The sequence below is a fragment of the Botryllus schlosseri genome, chromosome 3, assembly GCF_051294905.1.
Source record: "Botryllus schlosseri isolate E-star chromosome 3, Bs_hap1, whole genome shotgun sequence".
NCBI classification, from domain to species: domain Eukaryota; kingdom Metazoa; phylum Chordata; class Ascidiacea; order Stolidobranchia; family Styelidae; genus Botryllus; species Botryllus schlosseri.
The window spans coordinates 11,098,580-11,120,758 of NC_137238.1; the positions used below are offsets into that span (position 1 = coordinate 11,098,580).

Genomic DNA, 22,179 nt, shown 5'->3' on the forward strand with positions numbered 1-22,179 from the left:
GAATCAATGTAGTAAAACCCCGCTTTTGCTAACTGTTCAACACTAGCATTAATTTTATTCGGTTCCCACCCCTTGTCGAAGGTTGCGATTCTTTTTTGACAACGACGACATGCGGGGGTTCACGGGTTTAAGACAAGGAAATAGTTGCTCAAGACATCGGTTTTCGTCTTCGGAAGGTTCCTGTGGTTCTTGTAGATGTAAAGTGAGACGTCGTATTTTGTCGTCAAGCAACTTATCCAAATTGTTTCGTTCGTACTTGGTTAACGCCACATTCCCCGAATCGTCGCCACGTGCGAAACAACAATCCGGGTGATACGTCAAGTGTATTTCAGATACATCGTCTGTAGGCCTCCAATTGCGTAGAACGCCGGAGCAGTTGAAGCACTGCGTTCTGTCCAGGTCACCGAGGTAGAATAAACCTTGTTTTGCCAACTCCCCGACCGCCCGTGGTATGGGATAGCTAGGCCATTTCTCAAAGGTTTCGCGACGCTTCGACTCCTTTCGCAAGTCGAGATTCCTAACCCGATACTCGTGCTCTTGATCAACGATATTCGCAAAGTTGATGTTGGCGTTTCCAACGGCTTTAAACTGTCTCAATAAACTTTTGAAATTCGATGTCACAATAGCTATGTTCAACGCGTCTCGTACACAATTCGCGTCATGACGCCGTGCACTCGACCCCGTCCATTTTTCGAGGTACACACTGCACCCAAAGCACTTGATTTTGTCTTCAAATCCTAGCCAGTAGTATCCTTCAGACGCTAAATCGGGGCGTGTTGCGTATGATACTTTAGAGAATTTGGCGAACGTGGCAAGTCTGAATAATTCACTGCGGTGTGAACCGGAAGCGATATACACTCGTTTCTGTCCGGGTGGATCAGAGTATCTCTCCATTGACGTTATGCCAAGCTCTTTCATGAACATGGAGTACTAAGAGCTTTTTGTGTCTAAACCTGTACCATAGCTCACACATATATATTCCTAGTTTATCCTTGCGAGCTGTATCGATTACTGGTTAGTTGTACTTTTATGTGTGATTGACAACCGTTAGCTGTCGCTATCGCACCATTTACATATGTGTTATACCTGGAGCGGGCAACTTTTGCAGTCCGCGGGGGCGTGTATAGCATAATTAGGTACTCGGCGGTGCGAATTGTGGAATCGATCCATTATTCGACCACCGAGCAGCATATGCGAGGATTAAATCGTATTCAAACAATGTATTTTAACAACAGCAATGTCACCACGAAGCCGTATCTCGCCGATATTAACGAGGACAAAGTGGATTTGAGAACAGTATTTTTATACAGGCACCGCCATGTCTGCTTCTCTCTGATCAATTAACACACGATACAATACTTAAATAATGTTTCATAGTGGTCTATAAGCCCGATACACTAAATCGACAAAGATATCAATTCATTAAAGTTGTTTTCTAACGACACTACAGGCAACAAAGCGTACTAGTAAACCAACCGAATTGTCACACTGTTGCGTCAATTCAGTGTGACAATTCGGTTTGTTTACTAGTACGCTTTGTTGCCTGTAGTGTCGTTAGAAAACAACTTTAATGAATTGATATCTTTGTCGATTTAGGGTATCGGGCTTATAGACCACTATGAAACATTATTTAAGTATTGTACCGTGTGTTAATTGATTAGAGAGAAGCAGACATGGCGGTGCCTGTATAAAAATACTGTTCTCAAATCCACTTTGTCCTCGTTAATATCGGCGAGATACGGCTTCGTGGTGACATTGCTGTTGTTAAAATACATTGATTGAATGCGATATAATCCTCGCATACGCTGATCGGTGGTCGAATAATGGATCGATTCCGCAATTCGCACCGCCGAGAGTAGTAGGGTTTGGTCAAATTGTTACCGTCCAATCAGAGAGCGCCACGTCATCATAATTGCCACGCCCATTTTCATACCCTAAGGGTACATTCATCTGCTACGTCATCTGTGCCACATCATCAAGCGCCACGCTATAGTGCCACATCATCCATCCATTGCTATATCATCGCTGCATTGATTGCCGCATCTTGATACTTTTCTCAGATATTGTATTATGTGTATTTAGGACTAATATCATCCGTCCATATTTTTTAAACTTGATTTTATGTGTATAAGTTACGGTTTCTGCAGTTTCCACATTTTACGACTCATGATTGCCGCATCAAAACTTACCTTGGCTAGAATCGACAGATTTTCTATTATGTGTAAATTAATTACTTAAATGCGATATTACTCTATTGGTCGGAGATAACTCATCCGTCCATATTTTTAAACTTGATTTTATGTGTACAAGGTATGGTTTCTGCGGTCTCCACATTTACGACTTATTTTGATTAGACGCAGGTAAGCGATTTTCAAGTTCAGAGCTATGGAAACAGATCAGTCGCATGTGCTCGTTCCGAAGTCGCAACAGCTTACTGAGCTTAGTAGCATATACGCGAATCCCAAGGCGAAAATAATCGAACGAACTATAGCCGCAGGCGCGCGATTCTCAGGGCTGTAATTATACAAACACTTTATCTGCATATACGCGAACCCCAGCGTTATAACGACAGGGACTAATTAACGCGTTCTGAAGCCGTAAATTTAATCAACTTCAATGATATGGCCATGATTTAAAGATGGTAATATCTCTTAATGACTTTAATACTCTGAATTTTAAATTATCCACACCTATTGGTTGAAATGTTGTTAAGTAACTAATGTTTTCAACATGACCTAAACGCAAAGTGCACGAATTTCCATGTTGATCAAATACCACAAACTTTGCTTGCTTTCAGAGTCAGTAACTGAGCGCATAACAGAATTTACCCAAAATAGTCGGTACTCCGAAAATTTTGTATAGTAGAACTTTTTAAATACATTTTACACTCGCGGTTTTATTGTTATATATTAAAATTAAACAATCACCTTCGCTGCAGGTACGCGATCCCTAACGTTATAATGATAGGGACAAATTAGCCGCATGAAAGCGAGTCTAATGAATATAACGACAGACAACAAGTTAGTTGAAAAGTAAAACTAATCGTGACCGATGCATTAATGACTTCAATACTCTGTATTTTAAATTATCCACACCTATGAGTCGAAACGTTGTTAAGTAAGTCATGTTTTCAACACAACCTAAATGCAGTGCACGAATTTCCATATCGATCAAATACCACGAATTTTGCTTGCTTTCAGAGTTAGTAACTAAGCGCGTAACATAATTTAATCGTAAGCTTTACTTGAATTTTAAGTTTCCGATTTCAAACTGAACGGTGGGATATGTATTGACCAATAAAGAGTGACACAATATAGTAAACATGTGTGAGAAAACTCACAAGTAACCCGACATGTCAAATTTTGTTACGCATTTCATGATTGAACAACTTTAAAACTAACGCAGTTTCCCCCGCACAATTATGAAGCCCGATTTTCTCGTTGTTATAATTAAACGAACACCTTCGCCGCAGGTACGCGATCACCGACGTTATAATGATAAGGACAAATTAGCCGCATGAAAGCGAGTCTAATGAATATAGCGACAGACAACAAGTTAGTTGAAAAGTAAAACTAATCGTGACCGATGCAAGACGGCGTGAAACAGCGCTTTCGCTCGATTCTTGTAGTGACCACATTTCATACGATTCAGTCCTTTTCATGTCACTAGAATAAGGATGATTAAACCGACAGTGAAACGCCGCCGGCGTCTTATAACGTAATAATGTAAGCTGCGTCGGGTGCTGCTATAATGTTCGGAGCGAATATAGTAGAAAGTCCACGTCTGGACACCTGTATGCAGATGCGCATACTACCGTAGTAAAACGCATAACAGAATGCAGGCAAAATTCGATATTGCTTTGTGATGATTTTGATGTTGTTCCATACCGATTGGGAAGATAGGACTCCTAATTTCCTAACTAACTACAAAATCCCTAGTAACATAGTCGGACGCATAACGGAATTTACGCAATATCGGCATTGCTCTGCGATAATTTTGACCACTATGTTTTGATAATAACTTGCTTCCGAGAAATAAATAACATTCATTATACGTTAGATGATACTTTTCCTTGATATTCTGTTATGTGTATTTAGGGCTTATGCGACATCACTATGTTGGCGACAGGCCTGATTTGAACACACTAATTTTGTGAATTAAACTTATCGCTCAACACGGACACTCAATGAAGAGCACCCTGGAGACCCACATAAATGCTCCACAATTCTTGACATATAATATACTGAGCATATAATAAGATGACAAAACCTATACTTGAGTACTCCGAAATGTACAAGTACTTTACCTTTTCACGACGTTTTTTGTAAGATGAATACTAATTTTATCGAAAAATAAAATTTATGCTCTCAAGTAGGTTTTTGTCTACACGCACCAACAACTCAAGTATTTATGACACAGGAATGATTCATTAAGTATAGCGCAAGCAGGCCAAACCTATAATTGAGTGCTCCAAAATGTACAAGTACTTCGCTATGTACTCCCTCCACGTAAAAAGTGACAGATTTAGGCAAAAGTTGCTATAGAACTGCGTTAGTTTTAAAGTTGTTCCATCATGCAATGTGTGATGAAATTTGGTATGCTGCATAATCACAATGCCCTGGAGCTCATTTAGATACGTTTTTTTTTTTTTTTTAATGTAGTTACACATTCTAGTTGTTTTGATGTAAGGATGAGACTTCAGAACATGAATTTGTAATCCATGATGCTTATAATGCCAACCATGATGTTATCCATGATGTATGTAATGTCACACACCTCGTTTACGCGAATACTTGGTATCTATGAACAATCGTGAAGTATACAGGATGTGTAATGTCTTGTTATTTTCATGGAAACACGAGGGGGTGTAACATGTTTGAATATTGTTCATTGGTTTGTCGATTCAGAGTTGATATCCGGATCCGGTTATTTGTAAAGTGGATAGAAAACTACACTATTCCGATGCAGTAAAGACTCTTACACTCTGGATTTTGTGCAGTATATACTAATTTTTTTACATTGCGGAGTATTCCATAAACGTTAATCCAGTGATCCTCCTTCTATTTTCAATCACGATCCGCTTATTATTCTAGGCTTCGAACCCCACACCCAGTACGTTTTATGGGGATTAATATTTTTAGATTAAATATAGCGTATCGAGACTTCGTGAAACTTACTTGGAAATAGTTATTTCTACCCTAATTTAATAGATTTCTCAGATATCGTAGCAACGGAACTGGCTTGAGCGAGCGGTTAAGGCGTTGGACTTAAGTTTCAATGAACAAGTGTTCTAAGTTACTCATGTTTTCAACACAACCTAAACGCAAAGTGCACTAATTTCCATATTGATCAAATACCACAAATTTTGCTGGCTTTCAGAGTTAGTAACTAAGCGCGTAACAGAATTTACCTAAAAAAGTCAGTACTCCAGAAATTTTGTAAAGTATAGCTTTTTGGCGTTGGACTTAAGTTCCAATGAACAAGTGTTCACATAGGTTCGAATCCCACACCCACTACGTTTTACGAGAATTAATATTTTTAGATTCAAATTTAGCGTATTGAGTACTTTTTCTGCCTTTTTCAGCGCATTAGAGACGTTTACACTATGGATTTCGTGAGCTTTACTTGAGTTTTATAAATTAACGTAAAAGTAGTCATTTCCGAGTAAGTAAAACGTTCGTATTGTAGGTTCATTTCTGCTTAATACTATAATTATCATGGAGTTGGAGCAGTCCAATATCAAAAACACCCGAAAGTATTTGTTGCATATAGCTAAAAACCTAATTGAGTACTCTGAAGAAGTGCAAGTAGCACAGTTTGTGGTATTTCTATGACATCGAAATTTAGCTAACCAGAACTTATACTTGAGTACTCCGAAATGTACAAGTACTTTACCTTTACACGACGTTTCTGTAAAATGAATACTGATTTTATTAAAAAATAAAAAAGCACGAAAAATTACATTTTATCCCAAACCATCAGAATACTAAAGTAGCTTATTGCGTATATGGACCTAATACTAAAGTGTGTGACACAGGAGTGATTCATTAAGTATAGCGCAAGCAGGCCAAACCTATAATTGAGTGCTCCAAAATGTACAAGTACTTCGCTATGTACTCCCTCCACGTAAAAAGTGACAGATTTAGGCAAAAGTTGCTATAGAACTGCGTTAGTTTTAAAGTTGTTCCATCATGCAATGTGTGATGAAATTTGGTATGCTGCATAATCACAATGCCCTGGAGCTCATTTAGATACGTTTTTTTAATGTAGTTACACATTCTAGTTGTTTTGATGTAAGGAAAAAATCATTCGATAACTCGATAGTTAACACGCGTTGATGTAACTTTCCTCATTTGTATGCATAGCCTACGCGAAATTATTATTAGCATCTTCGAAACTTTTGGTCTAGTTCATCCGCTTGCATTTCGAAACAGACCATCACGACAAGACTCTAACCCACCACATCCGAGGTTTCAGTTGATCATATCGAAGAATATCATGTCCATTCGTGTTACCACCCACAGATTGCGCCACTGCCTCATCAATAATTGTTACGTCATCATCATCACTAGCTTCCGGCTCTTTACTATACATAACGTGCTGTTCACCGTATCGATAGCACCAACGAATATCCGTGAAAGGGTTGTAATCTCGGTGAAATAGTGTGCGACACATTTTTCCACAATTCGAATGCATGTCGGTTCATACTAAGACCATGTTACGGACAAATATGTGTGTTTTTCTGTCTCCAAGTCAGCTACCCCCACATTGAATGTACAGAGTCGGTGTCAAATTTCTACAGCTACGTAAGGGAATTTTTAGGGTTACCCAGAATGACGATTTTTTCAATATATTTGAGAAATGACATAACGCACCTTTAGGGCTGTGCAATCTGTTCCATCATTATACGCTTGTAAGTCGCCCCGAGCATTCGTGTGTCAACGAGTATGCAGTAATCATTTTCTTCGCTACCTGAAATGGAACGATTTAGCTTCAAACTCAACGCATTAGCATAGCGAATTTAAGTATAGACGATAAATAATATACAGTATAGCTCTACCTAATTAATTCATAATATTGTAACCACAGCGAGATTCGAGTAATAAGCGGAGCTAGATAGTCTACCCTAAACAGAGAACTTGCATATACATTCGAATTTATGCGACTTCGGCTATATTGCCGGTTAACATTATAGCCGCGCACAGGACTGATTATTACGTTATAGCTATTTAAATGGTACGATATAGGAGAAATCTCGGTACGCTGGCGATTTTTTCATAATAGTTGAGAAATGATATAACGCACCTTTAGGGCTGTGCAAGTTGCTCCATCATCATACGCTTGTAACTCGTCCCGGGCTTGAATGTGTCCGCGAATATATGCCGTGATCATTTTCTTCGCTACATGAAATGAGACGATGTAGCTTCAAACTCAACGCATTAGCATGCTAAATTTAAAAAAAATAGGTCGTAAATAATATAGCGAAGCTCTACTTAATTAAATCTTAATATTGTAATAGCACAAATTATGACGTAGCATGATCTAGGTATTACTATAGATGTAATATATGATTATTCAGCATTCGAAATGATAAAGCTTCAGCCATGAAACTCTGGTGATTTTTTCAATATAATTGAGAAATGATATAACGCACCCTTAGGACTGTGCCATCTGCTCCATCATTATACGCTTGTAAGTCGTCCTGGGCGTGCGTGTGTCAACGAGTATGCAGTAATCATTTTCTTCGCTACCTGAAATGGAGCGATTTAGCTTCAAACTCAACGCATTAGCATACCGAATTTAAATATAGACGATAAGTAATATACAGTATAGCTCCACTCAATTAATTCACAATATTGTAACCACCGCGAGATTCGAGTAATAAGCGAGGCTAGAGAGTCTACCCTTAACGGAGAACTTGCATATACATTCGAATTTATGCGACTTCGGCAATATTGACGGTTAATATTATATCTGCGCACAGAACTAATTATTACGTTATTAGCTATTGGAGAAATCTCAACGTAATTCAATCTGCGTGCACAATCCACGTAAGCTAATACCGCATCGAGAAATTATAGCTAAATTTAGTTTAAATCGATACAAAAATACATGGATCCTACCTTACCTGTGATGCCTGCCTCGTTCGCTGTGCACATGACAATACTTGGAACAGAAATGTGAAGTTTTCAGAATGCGAATTACTTTACGTCGGAAGTAAACATTCTAATTCGTATCGCCAACGCAACTTTATTTATAATGTTCTAATTCGCATTGTCGATGTGGCCCGACTTCTTGGAATCGTAATCAACTATATTCGTGGCACATTTACACGCGTCAATTTCTTGGAATAGTATTCGGCAACATGCGCGGCCCCAGCAATAATCGCGCAGACCTTAATGTTTTTGAGCTGCATAGCAATGAAATCTTTTGACTGCAAGCGCGAGTTCACAACTGACAAATATGTTAGATCGCACGAAATAGTAGTCCCGAGTTGCGTAAAGTTAATGTTCTCCGCGTAGCTGAGATCGAGGTTTTTCAAGATTTCATCATCACACATCTAATGATGGAACACCTTTGAAACTATCGCAGTCGAATACCGACTTTTACGCATATCTGCTTTTCGTGAACACAGCATATACCCATATATAGTCAATTTTAATAACAGAATTAGTGTGCTAAACATCAAATTCTCACCTTGAACGTTGGTACGCAGTTGTAGGACATAATAAGAATGAACCATACCAAATTTCGTCACACATTTCATGATGTAACACCTTTAAAACCAACGCAGTTCTATACAGACTTTTGGCTAAGTCTGTTTTTCCGTAGCGTAGCACGTACCTATGCATAGTCAACTTTAATAACGGAATTACCATGTTAATAATCGACTCCCAACCTTGAAACTCGCTACACCGTTGTAAGACATTATGACAATGCACCATGTCAAATTTTGTTACGCATTTCATGATTGAACAACTTTAAAACTAATCCAGTTCCATACCGACTTTTGCGGGGGCGTAGCACGTACCTATACGCATACTCAACTTTAATAACGGAATTACCGAGCTTAACATTGAATGCGCAACTTGAAGATCGGTTCACAGGTGTAGGACATTATGACAATGGAACATACCACTGCGCTAACTTTCAGAATTGTTAAGTATAGTACTCGCACTTTGTGAGAATACCCAAGTAGGTTTTTTGCCTACATGCACCAAATACTCTCAAGTCCTTATGATATTGGAGTACATCAACTTCATGATTGCTAGAGTATTGAACAGAAATGGACCTAGAGTACTAACGTTTTACTTACTCGGAAATGACTACTTCTACCTTATTTTAAAGGATACCTCGTTCGAAGCGAAATTTATGTGGTTTTGGATAATATCCAAGATGTAGGCTCACTTTGAAGGGTACTTCCTAAAACTCAAATATTGCGCAAAAAGTACAATTAGGGATCTAAAAGTAACTAATATAGATGGTTATTTCCGTAGATGACTTACCCTCTACTCAAGAGGTTTTTCAGGTGGAACTACCTACTTTTAGGACTGTGTATGTCAAAGTAGTTTGAGCTTACGTTTATATCACCTTGACAAGTGACATTATCAGACATGAAAATGATATTATCACGTAATACCAGAAGTTAACACACGTCAATGTGTTTCGGAATTCACGAGAAATTGGTTACTAAGAGAAGTATATTCTTGTGTACACAATAGCGGAGAGAATATTTAAAATGTAGTAAGCAGGCCGATGGGTATTCATTGAGTTGTATAAGCATAAAAAACATTCCCGCGCGCTCCTAAACCCTGGCTAACCCTACCACCTAATCCTAAGACGCGCGCGCGGGAATGTTTTTTATGCTTATACAACTCAATGAATACCCATCGGCCTAACGTATCTAAATGAGCTCCAGGGCATTGTGATTATGCAGCATACCAAATTTCATCACACATTGCATGATGGAACAACTTTAAAACTAACGCAGTTCTATAGCAACTTTTGCCTAAATCTGTCACTTTTTACGTGGAGGGAGTACATAGCGAAGTACTTGTACATTTTGGAGCACTCAATTATAGGTTTGGCCTGCTTGCGCTATACTTAATGAATCACTCCTGTGTCACACACTTTAGTATTAGGTCCATATACGCAATAAGCTACTTTAGTATTCTGATGGTTTGGGATAAAATGTAATTTTTCGTGCTTTTTTATTTTTTAATAAAATCAGTATTCATTTTACAGAAACGTCGTGTAAAGGTAAAGTACTTGTACATTTCGGAGTACTCAAGTATAAGTTCTGGTTAGCTAAATTTCGATGTCATAGAAATACCACAAACTGTGCTACTTGCACTTCTTCAGAGTACTCAATTAGGTTTTTAGCTATATGCAACAAATACTTTCGGGTGTTTTTGATATTGGACTGCTCCAACTCCATGATAATTATAGTATTAAGCAGAAATGAACCTACAATACGAACGTTTTACTTACTCGGAAATGACTACTTTTACGTTAATTTATAAAACTCAAGTAAAGCTCACGAAATCCATAGTGTAAACGTCTCTAATGCGCTGAAAAAGGCAGAAAAAGTACTCAATACGCTAAATTTGAATCTAAAAATATTAATTCTCGTAAAACGTAGTGGGTGTGGGATTCGAACCTATGTGAACACTTGTTCATTGGAACTTAAGTCCAACGCCAAAAAGCTATACTTTACAAAATTTCTGGAGTACTGACTTTTTTAGGTAAATTCTGTTACGCGCTTAGTTACTAACTCTGAAAGCCAGCAAAATTTGTGGTATTTGATCAATATGGAAATTAGTGCACTTTGCGTTTAGGTTGTGTTGAAAACATGAGTAACTTAGAACACTTGTTCATTGAAACTTAAGTCCAACGCCTTAACCGCTCGCTCAAGCCAGTTCCGTTGCTACGATATCTGAGAAATCTATTAAATTAGGGTAGAAATAACTATTTCCAAGTAAGTTTCACGAAGTCTCGATACGCTATATTTAATCTAAAAATATTAATCCCCATAAAACGTACTGGGTGTGGGGTTCGAAGCCTAGAATAATAAGCGGATCGTGATTGAAAATAGAAGGAGGATCACTGGATTAACGTTTATGGAATACTCCGCAATGTAAAAAAATTAGTATATACTGCACAAAATCCAGAGTGTAAGAGTCTTTACTGCATCGGAATAGTGTAGTTTTCTATCCACTTTACAAATAACCGGATCCGGATATCAACTCTGAATCGACAAACCAATGAACAATATTCAAACATGTTACACCCCCTCGTGTTTCCATGAAAATAACAAGACATTACACATCCTGTATACTTCACGATTGTTCATAGATACCAAGTATTCGCGTAAACGAGGTGTGTGACATTACATACATCATGGATAACATCATGGTTGGCATTATAAGCATCATGGATTACAAATTCATGTTCTGAAGTCTCATCCTTACATCAAAACAACTAGAATGTGTAACTACATTAAAAAAAAAAAAAAAACGTATCTAAATGAGCTCCAGGGCATTGTGATTATGCAGCATACCAAATTTCATCACACATTGCATGATGGAACAACTTTAAAACTAACGCAGTTCTATAGCAACTTTTGCCTAAATCTGTCACTTTTTACGTGGAGGGAGTACATAGCGAAGTACTTGTACATTTTGGAGCACTCAATTATAGGTTTGGCCTGCTTGCGCTATACTTAATGAATCATTCCTGTGTCATAAATACTTGAGTTGTTGGTGCGTGTAGACAAAAACCTACTTGAGAGCATAAATTTTATTTTTCGATAAAATTAGTATTCATCTTACAAAAAACGTCGTGAAAAGGTAAAGTACTTGTACATTTCGGAGTACTCAAGTATAGGTTTTGTCATCTTATTATATGCTCAGTATATTATATGTCAAGAATTGTGGAGCATTTATGTGGGTCTCCAGGGTGCTCTTCATTGAGTGTCCGTGTTGAGCGATAAGTTTAATTCACAAAATTAGTGTGTTCAAATCAGGCCTGTCGCCAACATAGTGATGTCGCATAAGCCCTAAATACACATAACAGAATATCAAGGAAAAGTATCATCTAACGTATAATGAATGTTATTTATTTCTCGGAAGCAAGTTATTATCAAAACATAGTGGTCAAAATTATCGCAGAGCAATGCCGATATTGCGTAAATTCCGTTATGCGTCCGACTATGTTACTAGGGATTTTGTAGTTAGTTAGGAAATTAGGAGTCCTATCTTCCCAATCGGTATGGAACAACATCAAAATCATCACAAAGCAATATCGAATTTTGCCTGCATTCTGTTATGCGTTTTACTACGGTAGTATGCGCATCTGCATACAGGTGTCCAGACGTGGACTTTCTACTATATTCGCTCCGAACATTATAGCAGCACCCGACGCAGCTTACATTATTACGTTATAAGACGCCGGCGGCGTTTCACTGTCGGTTTAATCATCCTTATTCTAGTGACATGAAAAGGACTGAATCGTATGAAATGTGGTCACTACAAGAATCGAGCGAAAGCGCTGTTTCACGCCGTCTTGCATCGGTCACGATTAGTTTTACTTTTCAACTAACTTGTTGTCTGTCGCTATATTCATTAGACTCGCTTTCATGCGGCTAATTTGTCCTTATCATTATAACGTCGGTGATCGCGTACCTGCGGCGAAGGTGTTCGTTTAATTATAACAACGAGAAAATCGGGCTTCATAATTGTGCGGGGGAAACTGCGTTAGTTTTAAAGTTGTTCAATCATGAAATGCGTAACAAAATTTGACATGTCGGGTTACTTGTGAGTTTTCTCACACATGTTTACTATATTGTGTCACTCTTTATTGGTCAATACATATCCCACCGTTCAGTTTGAAATCGGAAACTTAAAATTCAAGTAAAGCTTACGATTAAATTATGTTACGCGCTTAGTTACTAACTCTGAAAGCAAGCAAAATTCGTGGTATTTGATCGATATGGAAATTCGTGCACTGCATTTAGGTTGTGTTGAAAACATGACTTACTTAACAACGTTTCGACTCATAGGTGTGGATAATTTAAAATACAGAGTATTGAAGTCATTAATGCATCGGTCACGATTAGTTTTACTTTTCAACTAACTTGTTGTCTGTCGTTATATTCATTAGACTCGCTTTCATGCGGCTAATTTGTCCCTATCATTATAACGTTAGGGATCGCGTACCTGCAGCGAAGGTGATTGTTTAATTTTAATATATAACAATAAAACCGCGAGTGTAAAATGTATTTAAAAAGTTCTACTATACAAAATTTTCGGAGTACCGACTATTTTGGGTAAATTCTGTTATGCGCTCAGTTACTGACTCTGAAAGCAAGCAAAGTTTGTGGTATTTGATCAACATGGAAATTCGTGCACTTTGCGTTTAGGTCATGTTGAAAACATTAGTTACTTAACAACATTTCAACCAATAGGTGTGGATAATTTAAAATTCAGAGTATTAAAGTCATTAAGAGATATTACCATCTTTAAATCATGGCCATATCATTGAAGTTGATTAAATTTACGGCTTCAGAACGCGTTAATTAGTCCCTGTCGTTATAACGCTGGGGTTCGCGTATATGCAGATAAAGTGTTTGTATAATTACAGCCCTGAGAATCGCGCGCCTGCGGCTATAGTTCGTTCGATTATTTTCGCCTTGGGATTCGCGTATATGCTACTAAGCTCAGTAAGCTGTTGCGACTTCGGAACGAGCACATGCGACTGATCTGTTTCCATAGCTCTGAACTTGAAAATCGCTTACCTGCGTCTAATCAAAATAAGTCGTAAATGTGGAGACCGCAGAAACCATACCTTGTACACATAAAATCAAGTTTAAAAATATGGACGGATGAGTTATCTCCGACCAATAGAGTAATATCGCATTTAAGTAATTAATTTACACATAATAGAAAATCTGTCGATTCTAGCCAAGGTAAGTTTTGATGCGGCAATCATGAGTCGTAAAATGTGGAAACTGCAGAAACCGTAACTTATACACATAAAATCAAGTTTAAAAAATATGGACGGATGATATTAGTCCTAAATACACATAATACAATATCTGAGAAAAGTATCAAGATGCGGCAATCAATGCAGCGATGATATAGCAATGGATGGATGATGTGGCACTATAGCGTGGCGCTTGATGATGTGGCACAGATGACGTAGCAGATGAATGTACCCTTAGGGTATGAAAATGGGCGTGGCAATTATGATGACGTGGCGCTCTCTGATTGGACGGTAACAATTTGACCAAACCCTACTACTGCCGAGTACCTAATTATGCTATACACGCCCCCGCGGACTGCAAAAGTTGCCCGCTCCAGGTATAACACATATGTAAATGGTGCGATAGCGACAGCTAACGGTTGTCAATCACACATAAAAGTACAACTAACCAGTAATCGATACAGCTCGCAAGGATAAACTAGGAATATATATGTGTGAGCTATGGTACAGGTTTAGACACAAAAAGCTCTTAGTACTCCATGTTTATGAAAGAGCTTGGCATAACGTCAATGGAGAGATACTCTGATCCACCCGGACAGAAACGAGTGTATATAGCTTCCGGTTCACACCGCAGTGAATTATTCAGACTTGCCACGTTCGCCAAATTCTCTAAAGTATCATACGCAACACGCACCGATTTAGCGTCTGAAGGATACTACTGGCTAGGATTTGAAGACAAAATCAAGTGCTTTGGGTGCAGTGTGTACCTCGAAAAATGGACGGGGTCGAGTGCACGGCGTCATGACGCGAATTGTGTACGAGACGCGTTGAACATAGCTATTGTGACATCGAATTTCAAAAGTTTATTGAGACAGTTTAAAGCCGTTGGAAACGCCAACATCAACTTTGCGAATATTGTTGATCAAGAGCACGAGTATCGGGTTAGGAATCTCGACTTGCGAAAGGAGTCGAAGCGTCGCGAAACCTTTGAGAAATGACCTAGCTATCCCATACCACGGGCGGTCGGGGAGTTGGCAAAACAAGGTTTATTCTACCTCGGTGACCTGGACAGAACGCAGTGCTTCAACTGCTCCGGCGTTCTACGCAATTGGAGGCCTACAGACGATGTATCTGAAATACACTTGACGTATCACCCGGATTGTTGTTTCGCACGTGGCGACGATTCGGGGAATGTGGCGTTAACCAAGTACGAACGAGACAATTTGGATAATTTGCTTGACGACAAAATACGACGTCTCACTTTACATCTGCAAGAACCACAGGAACCTTCCGAAGACGAAAACCGATGTCTTGAGCAACTATTTCCTTGTCTTAAACCCGTGAACCCCCGCATGTCGTCGTTGTCAAAAAAGAATCGCAACCTTCGACAAGGGGTGGGAACCGAATAAAATTAATGCTAGTGTTGAACAGTTAGCAAAAGCGGGGTTTTACTACATTGATTCGGACAGAACCAAATGCTTTTACTGTGGCGGCGGGCTTCGTTGGGACCGGGAAGACGAGGTTTGGACAGAACATGCAAAATGGTTTCCGCAGTGCGAATACGTAATCCGAACGAAAGGTTTGCGCAACGTATCGAAAAGACACACCGAATCTCAATCGTCCTTTGATTAGAAACCCCATAACCAAGCAAGAGTTGATCAAACGCCAAAAATTGGTCTGCGGAAACGTCACTCGTGCGATCGATCTATGAATTAAATAAAGGCGATAAAACGATTGTAGTGTATCAACACCTTTTGCGAGACTTGTGTAACTGTGTCTTTTGTGCTGATAACACTACCGATAAATTAGAATGAATATCGTGTATATTCATTGTAAGATTATTTGAGCAATAAGAAGATGATGGGAGCGTAGTTGCTTACTACGCAAGTCAGTCGAAGTGAATAAGCAGGCGCGTGGTCAGCAAACGAAATACAGTCACTATTTCTGAGATACTCGAGTCAGTTTTGTCTACTATCACAGTTACCAACGTGCTTTGAGGTCGACAGTTTTATGGGGACCTACTCCTTTATCATTAGGAAAGAAAAGTGATTTCACGATACCGACATTTCTTTAAAACTACTTGAGTACGCCAAAAGCTATATTTTGTTCTCCCATTTGAAGTAAATGTAGCATGTCTTGTAAATCGCTCCAGCTATTTCGTTAACCTCGCCAGAATGCGTAGCCCTGTCTGGATCTACAGTGCTCAGCACGTTGCGTATACAGAGAGAGGGACTGCAGTGGCGACTTGCTTCAGTCGAGTAACGGGCGATGTCCATTTCACACGCATTCCAAAGTACATCTTGTGAGAATGATATACCACCACCCCCGGCTATTCTCGATATGACATTGGATCATTTGGCTGTACTAAGGTGGGTACACCCCGACATGGTCGAGTGAGCTCGATCTTTTTCACGGTAGTTTAGGGCGCTTTTACTATCCACATGTTTACACAGGCCCCCGTATCCCCGTAATAGCCTGCACAATACCATCATAGGGTCATTTTTTCCGATTTGGCTACGTAACCGACTTTTTCAATCTAGGCCCTCATTTTACTTTACTCGTGGTGTTTTTTTGGGTATGTTAAGCTAACAAGGAGGACAAACTGACAGAAAGAGAGTACATTTGGGCGAAGGGGTGACATATCTGGGAAAAGGAGGACATATGCTCCCTTGAATGAGGCCGTATGGTAACCCAGGAGGGTCGATGGGGACATCAAATGGATCGCATTGTGTTGCTGTCAACCCGAAAACGCGAGTTTTGTCAAACAGGCGGGTTGATGACTGACATCGATTGTGTCACGCTCGATTGATCACAGCTGATTTGCGTACATCTGACCACAATGAAATTACAAGTATTCAAGCGACAAGTTTGTTTGTCTGTTTGTTGGTAGGGTATAGGTATTATCGTTTCGTGGTGGATAGGACTTCGCTAATATACTTCTTGTGGTGCTAAACCTGATTGCACTAATAACACCTGTATAGTTGAACATAATTCCGACAATGGGTCGATACAAGGTTTCGCTGTACGCAAATGAATATGCAACGTCATCTCCATATCGTGTAAAGATAGTAGAACTATCGTTCCTGGGTGGTCACTTGACCGTATCCAGCCCTGGCACCGAAACCGAGCAAAATAAGGTCAGTCAGCTGATCGACGGTGAAGCGAGCTATCGCCGGACTGGATGCAGCCAAATGGCCTTGAGAGTCGGATTTATGCTATATTTTACCCTCACAACATGTGGAAATAACAGGACTTTACGAGCCAGCCGGATACTTTATACTTTGATTTAGCAACCCGAGTCGGGGTGGAGTCAGATTTCGAAATCTCCCCGCTCATCTTTACACCTCACCGAAAGAAGGCTAGATTGCATCACGTGATCTGGCACAATTCATCCTCATTATTGCACCACCGCATACAAAGTTTCGCTGTACGCAAATTAATGTACAACGACACTCCCCTTACAGCAGTGTCTTTGACAGTTGGATTTATGTTACATTTTACCCAGCCTAATATATGGAGAAACCAGTACTTTACGTGCCAGTCGGATTTTTTGGACTTTGATTTTGCAATCCTTTAGTCGCAGTGGATTCCGATTTCGAAATCTCCCACTCTACTTTACACCTCACCTCAGGCTATAGATCGCATAACGTATGATCTACAACATTTCATTACCATTATTGCACCACCGAGCGCGTTTCAGCCAAATAAGGTCAGCCCACTGATCCCAACGGGTCATTGTTAGGGCAATTGTGTTGCGGGTACCCGATTGTTCTAAACAATGCCGATATTTCAGACTTGGAGGACATATTCTAGGTGGATCAGCACACGATCAATATTTTAATTTATATTTTCGGAATCGGTGCAACAGTAGCTTTCGATCAAGACCAGATTCAATAATTTCTGCGCTCGTGAAGATAGCTTTTGGGTTGCCAGAAATCCTACAGTCGCTTACGCAAAACAATTCTTCATTCCAGCCCCGGCGAAGCGGAGCGAAGCTGCAAAATTGATCGTTGCCATTCCATGTTTAATTTCTATAGTAACACTCTGTCGAGTCAATATATCCGTAGTATGATGCTGCAAATATGCTCGGCGGTGTTGGCATAACATGTGTTGAGGATATGTTACGGCACACACGAGCACAACTGATTGTCTGCAGCGAAATTAGTCGAATTCGAACGACAGTGCGTGGCTGCCGAAGCAATAGTTCCTTAGCATGATATTGTAAATATGCTTGGAGGTGTTGGCATAACAAGTGTTGAGGATATGTTACGGTACACGCGAACACAACTGATTGTCTATAGCGAAATGAGTCGCTCTCGAACGACAAGTGCGTGGTGAGCTCGCGATCGATCGTACAGACGGGTAAAGCATTAGTTCGCCAACTGATCGATTCAAGTTGTACCTCGTGTACATTATACAGCATACAAAAATAATATGCCGCGGTAAATTGTATATCATTTATAAGCACCGGCACGATTACGCTTGACCAGACGTGAAGCAGTAAAAGAACCCATCATAAACACATTGTTTGGTTGGGACTGTCTGTCCTTATGAAGACGCTAGAACGCGGTATAGGTATGGAACAGCCACATTTGTTGCTTGCACCGAATACTAGGTGCGTAATACCGGGGGTTAACACGTTGATGCGAGCAAAATTGAGAATCAGCTATTTGTTTAATTACTTATTATATTCATAATGTTACTTTATTTAAGCTAATCTATGTCGGGTTGCCTAATACAAATTTCTACTAGGTCATTCATTCTGATTCTCGGTATGACTCGAAATGACACACATATTTATAATAATAACAGATCATTTCTCGTTACTGTCTGGGTGGAGAACAAAGCAAGCGGGTTCAGGTACGACAGTATGAGACAGACCACAAGCGTCACCTTACACAGCCGAACGTATGGACACCTAAAACACGCACCAGGATCTCATGGATCAGAAGAAAACTATACTGACGTAACGACCGGCAATTATTCCTATGACCCCTCCCCCCCCCCCGTACACGAAATTGAATCAACCGCGGAACGATAAGTCAACCAGTTTGACGGGCTATTGCTCACAGGTCATGAAATTGGGCCACGGAACAACGGGTCAGGGCAGGCAACTATTATCACCGTCGTGTACGACCAAGGTCAGCTATGGATCGTGGAAAAATACAGTAAAATTACAATGTAATATAATCAGGAGGCGAGTGGAAATGTACAAGTAGAATGACTCCAGTCTCATGTCTGAGTACAAAGGTCAATCCAGATTCTTTGTTCGTTTTCTCTCTATCGGTAATTATTCCCCCTTTTTTAATTGCCGCACAGTCAGAAGGGAATTCCCCTCGAGTATTGCTGCAAAACTGAGAATGAGCTAATTCTTTAAATAATTATTATATTGATAATCTTTGTTTTTTTATTATAATCCTTGCATGCGCACGTCGTGCACATTTATCTAACTACTGTTATGCACCATGGAAATCTTTTTCGAAAATTCGTGCATTATTAGGCCTTTTAAACACTTTATATTTTCACTTCATATTTAATACACGTGATGTTTGAATATGTGGTTACGCTGTTAGCAGCCGTACAAGGCGCAATCAATCTGATTCTTCAACAACGCTGTCGATAGAGGTTTATATTTACGCAACAATGAGGTGTATGTTATCTGGTTCGTTACCATATGATCAGTGAATGAATTAAATTGTTTCGAAGGCATTGCGCTACGCCCAGATTTGAATTGTGACTCTATTTAAGGGTTGGCAATTATGTTCCTCCGCAGGTCGAATGAGGAAAATAAATAAGTTAGCGGGCCGAGTAAAAAATTTTAACTTCATTGTTCAGCGTATTTCAATTATATTTCTAAATTACATTTTCAGTAAACGCTGCTCAGTAAATGTATTGATATTAGGTAATGAGAAAGTGAAGGTTAATTAATATAAATGCTGTCATGATTCGAAACAATGTTAAGCATGATATATTTTAGCTCTCTTTTATCAATACCTATCCACGTTCTTCTATTGAGGCTCTGGAACAGGGGTTTGCGAATTTTAGGCACTACTTCCGTTATGATAGTGAACAATTTCACGCCCCCTTATCTTGATATAACAAAATATTGAAACTGCAAACAGGATGCCAGCAATCCAAATGGATAATTTGATAGCATGGAAGATTAAGGCTGTTTATGTTAGCATTGTCGAATATCAAAGTAGGACAATTCACAAAGCAACAACTTTAAGCTGGTGGTATATCGCGCAGAGTGCGAAAAATGTTTTCCTTAACCTTCGGCTTCACGCCAATTGTCCAATGCTTTCACGTCTCCCAGTTTCAGAATTACCGCACTGAAATGTATAGGAAATGGTACAAATCTTATTTTCTTGGTCGCCGCCTTCCGAGCAGTGTGCAGCTTAAATAGCCTCTATGTTGAACGAAGCTTGCAGTTTTTAATTAACTTCGCTTTCTCTAGACCGAGTGTTTCGTGTTTCTGTTAAAAGACCGACTTTAATTAAAATCCTTAATCTCGGCAACATGATCGGCAAAAACTAAAAGCACGGTTTACCCCTGTCTCCAGCATATGAATATAGTGATCTGAATTATAAACCTAAACCTTCTTTGAATTTCTGTTTTCAGCATTCTTTTTTGGTGATAGATATGATGATGATTCATATAGTATTCGCAAGCGCTGAATTAGGGCTTTGGAAATATAACACGTTACAAATTGAAACACATACCGTATCATGCGTAAATTGTCAACGGCAACAAAGAAGGTTCGAACAAAACTATATGCAAAGAGTGATTTCTTGTGATTTCAATTGCTACTCATACTTTGCCATATTTCTTTCATTTCAAATCTGGATTACGCATGTCAGGTAGGCAGCGTAATCGTAGTATATTAATGAACAGGCTTCAAAGTAAACGAATTTCCTGTTCACCTGACACAGCTTATGGTTTTAGTCATTCAAAAAGCAAGTTTCATGTTTTGAATTTCAAGATACCTTTCGCCGGCCGCACAGAATAGCTTCGCTGGCCACATTTGGCCCGTGGGCCGCACTTTTCCCAGGTCTGCTCTAATAGGTACTGAATTAAAAATTACTAGACTCAAAAAGTATGGGTACAAAAGTACAAAACTATGAATAAGTTGGAACTTGGTTAAAACAGTGTCGTGGCATTGCGATCGATCTTTCATAACAAATGTCAAGGAGTCTTTAAAAGCACAGAAAACCAATATCGGAGAATGATATCTCGATCGAAAGTTTTATGAATCACAAATCTTTCCATGAAGAATTATAACAGCGATATAAATATGGTATACGTTTTCGTTATAGACATTCATTGCACTCAAGAAGAATTCGAATGTCACGATTCGTCGAAAAAATGTATTCGTGATGTAGACTTCTGCGATGGGAAGGAGCACTGCAGGTACCGTATACTTATTGACCTCCGTAGACTTATTATCGCGGCGCATGCTGGAACGCATGAACAGAACGTCAGTCATTTCATTTATTTTATAGCTTCCGTAGAATTGTTGCGTTGCGTTCTATGTGGTACTGAGATTGCGGGAGTTTAACACGTATGTTATCCCATCTACATGAATGTTATAATATCTGAGGAGTTTCACCAATTCGGCATTTACCTATCTACGCCGTGCGGAGAGGATAGGGAGAATCTATTAATTTCAAATACAAATACTATTTTTCGTGTAGGTGAAACATACAACCGGTATCTGTCCAAGTCCATGCTCGCGTAAAAATATTGGATTCGATATATTGGCATGTTACTGATAGCAAAAACTGAATTTTGAAACTTCCGGTTTATTGATTTTACCAGTAGTTATGATATAATAGTAGGACATTGCGGGGAAATTTATTCAATATTTGCTGCAAAGAATTCATTTTGTATTGCGTAACTTAATTTTTAAAACGCATAAGATAAATTGTCACACTGGCCATGGTGCCAGAGATAGTACTATCCAAGATTTTATTATTACTTTGTTGGTAGTAGCTATAGCTCTAGTATATTGCTTAGACGTCCAAACAAACAACAAAACAAGGACAATCACGTTGATACAATCAAGATCAATCAGACCGACCTTCACTCCAAGCCTGACGCGCGTCTTATACTAAATTTAGCTTTATACTGTTTTATGAAGGCCTGTCATGCCTGCAGCGTCATAATTGGTTTACTACAGTTGATATAAAATGTGTA

The 22,179-nt window shown here is 39.2% G+C and overlaps 1 protein-coding gene across 1 annotated transcript in view; it reads left to right on the forward strand.

Moving 5' to 3' along the window:
- LOC145434853 (serine protease ndl-like) overlaps positions 1 to 22,179 on the forward strand; it is a 119,024-nt gene that overhangs the window by 80,392 nt on the left and 16,453 nt on the right. The window contains exon 4 of the mRNA XM_080312093.1: positions 21,300 to 21,393. Coding sequence (XP_080168219.1) covers positions 21,300 to 21,393 — 94 coding nt within the window. The remainder of the gene's footprint in view (positions 1 to 21,299; positions 21,394 to 22,179) is intronic.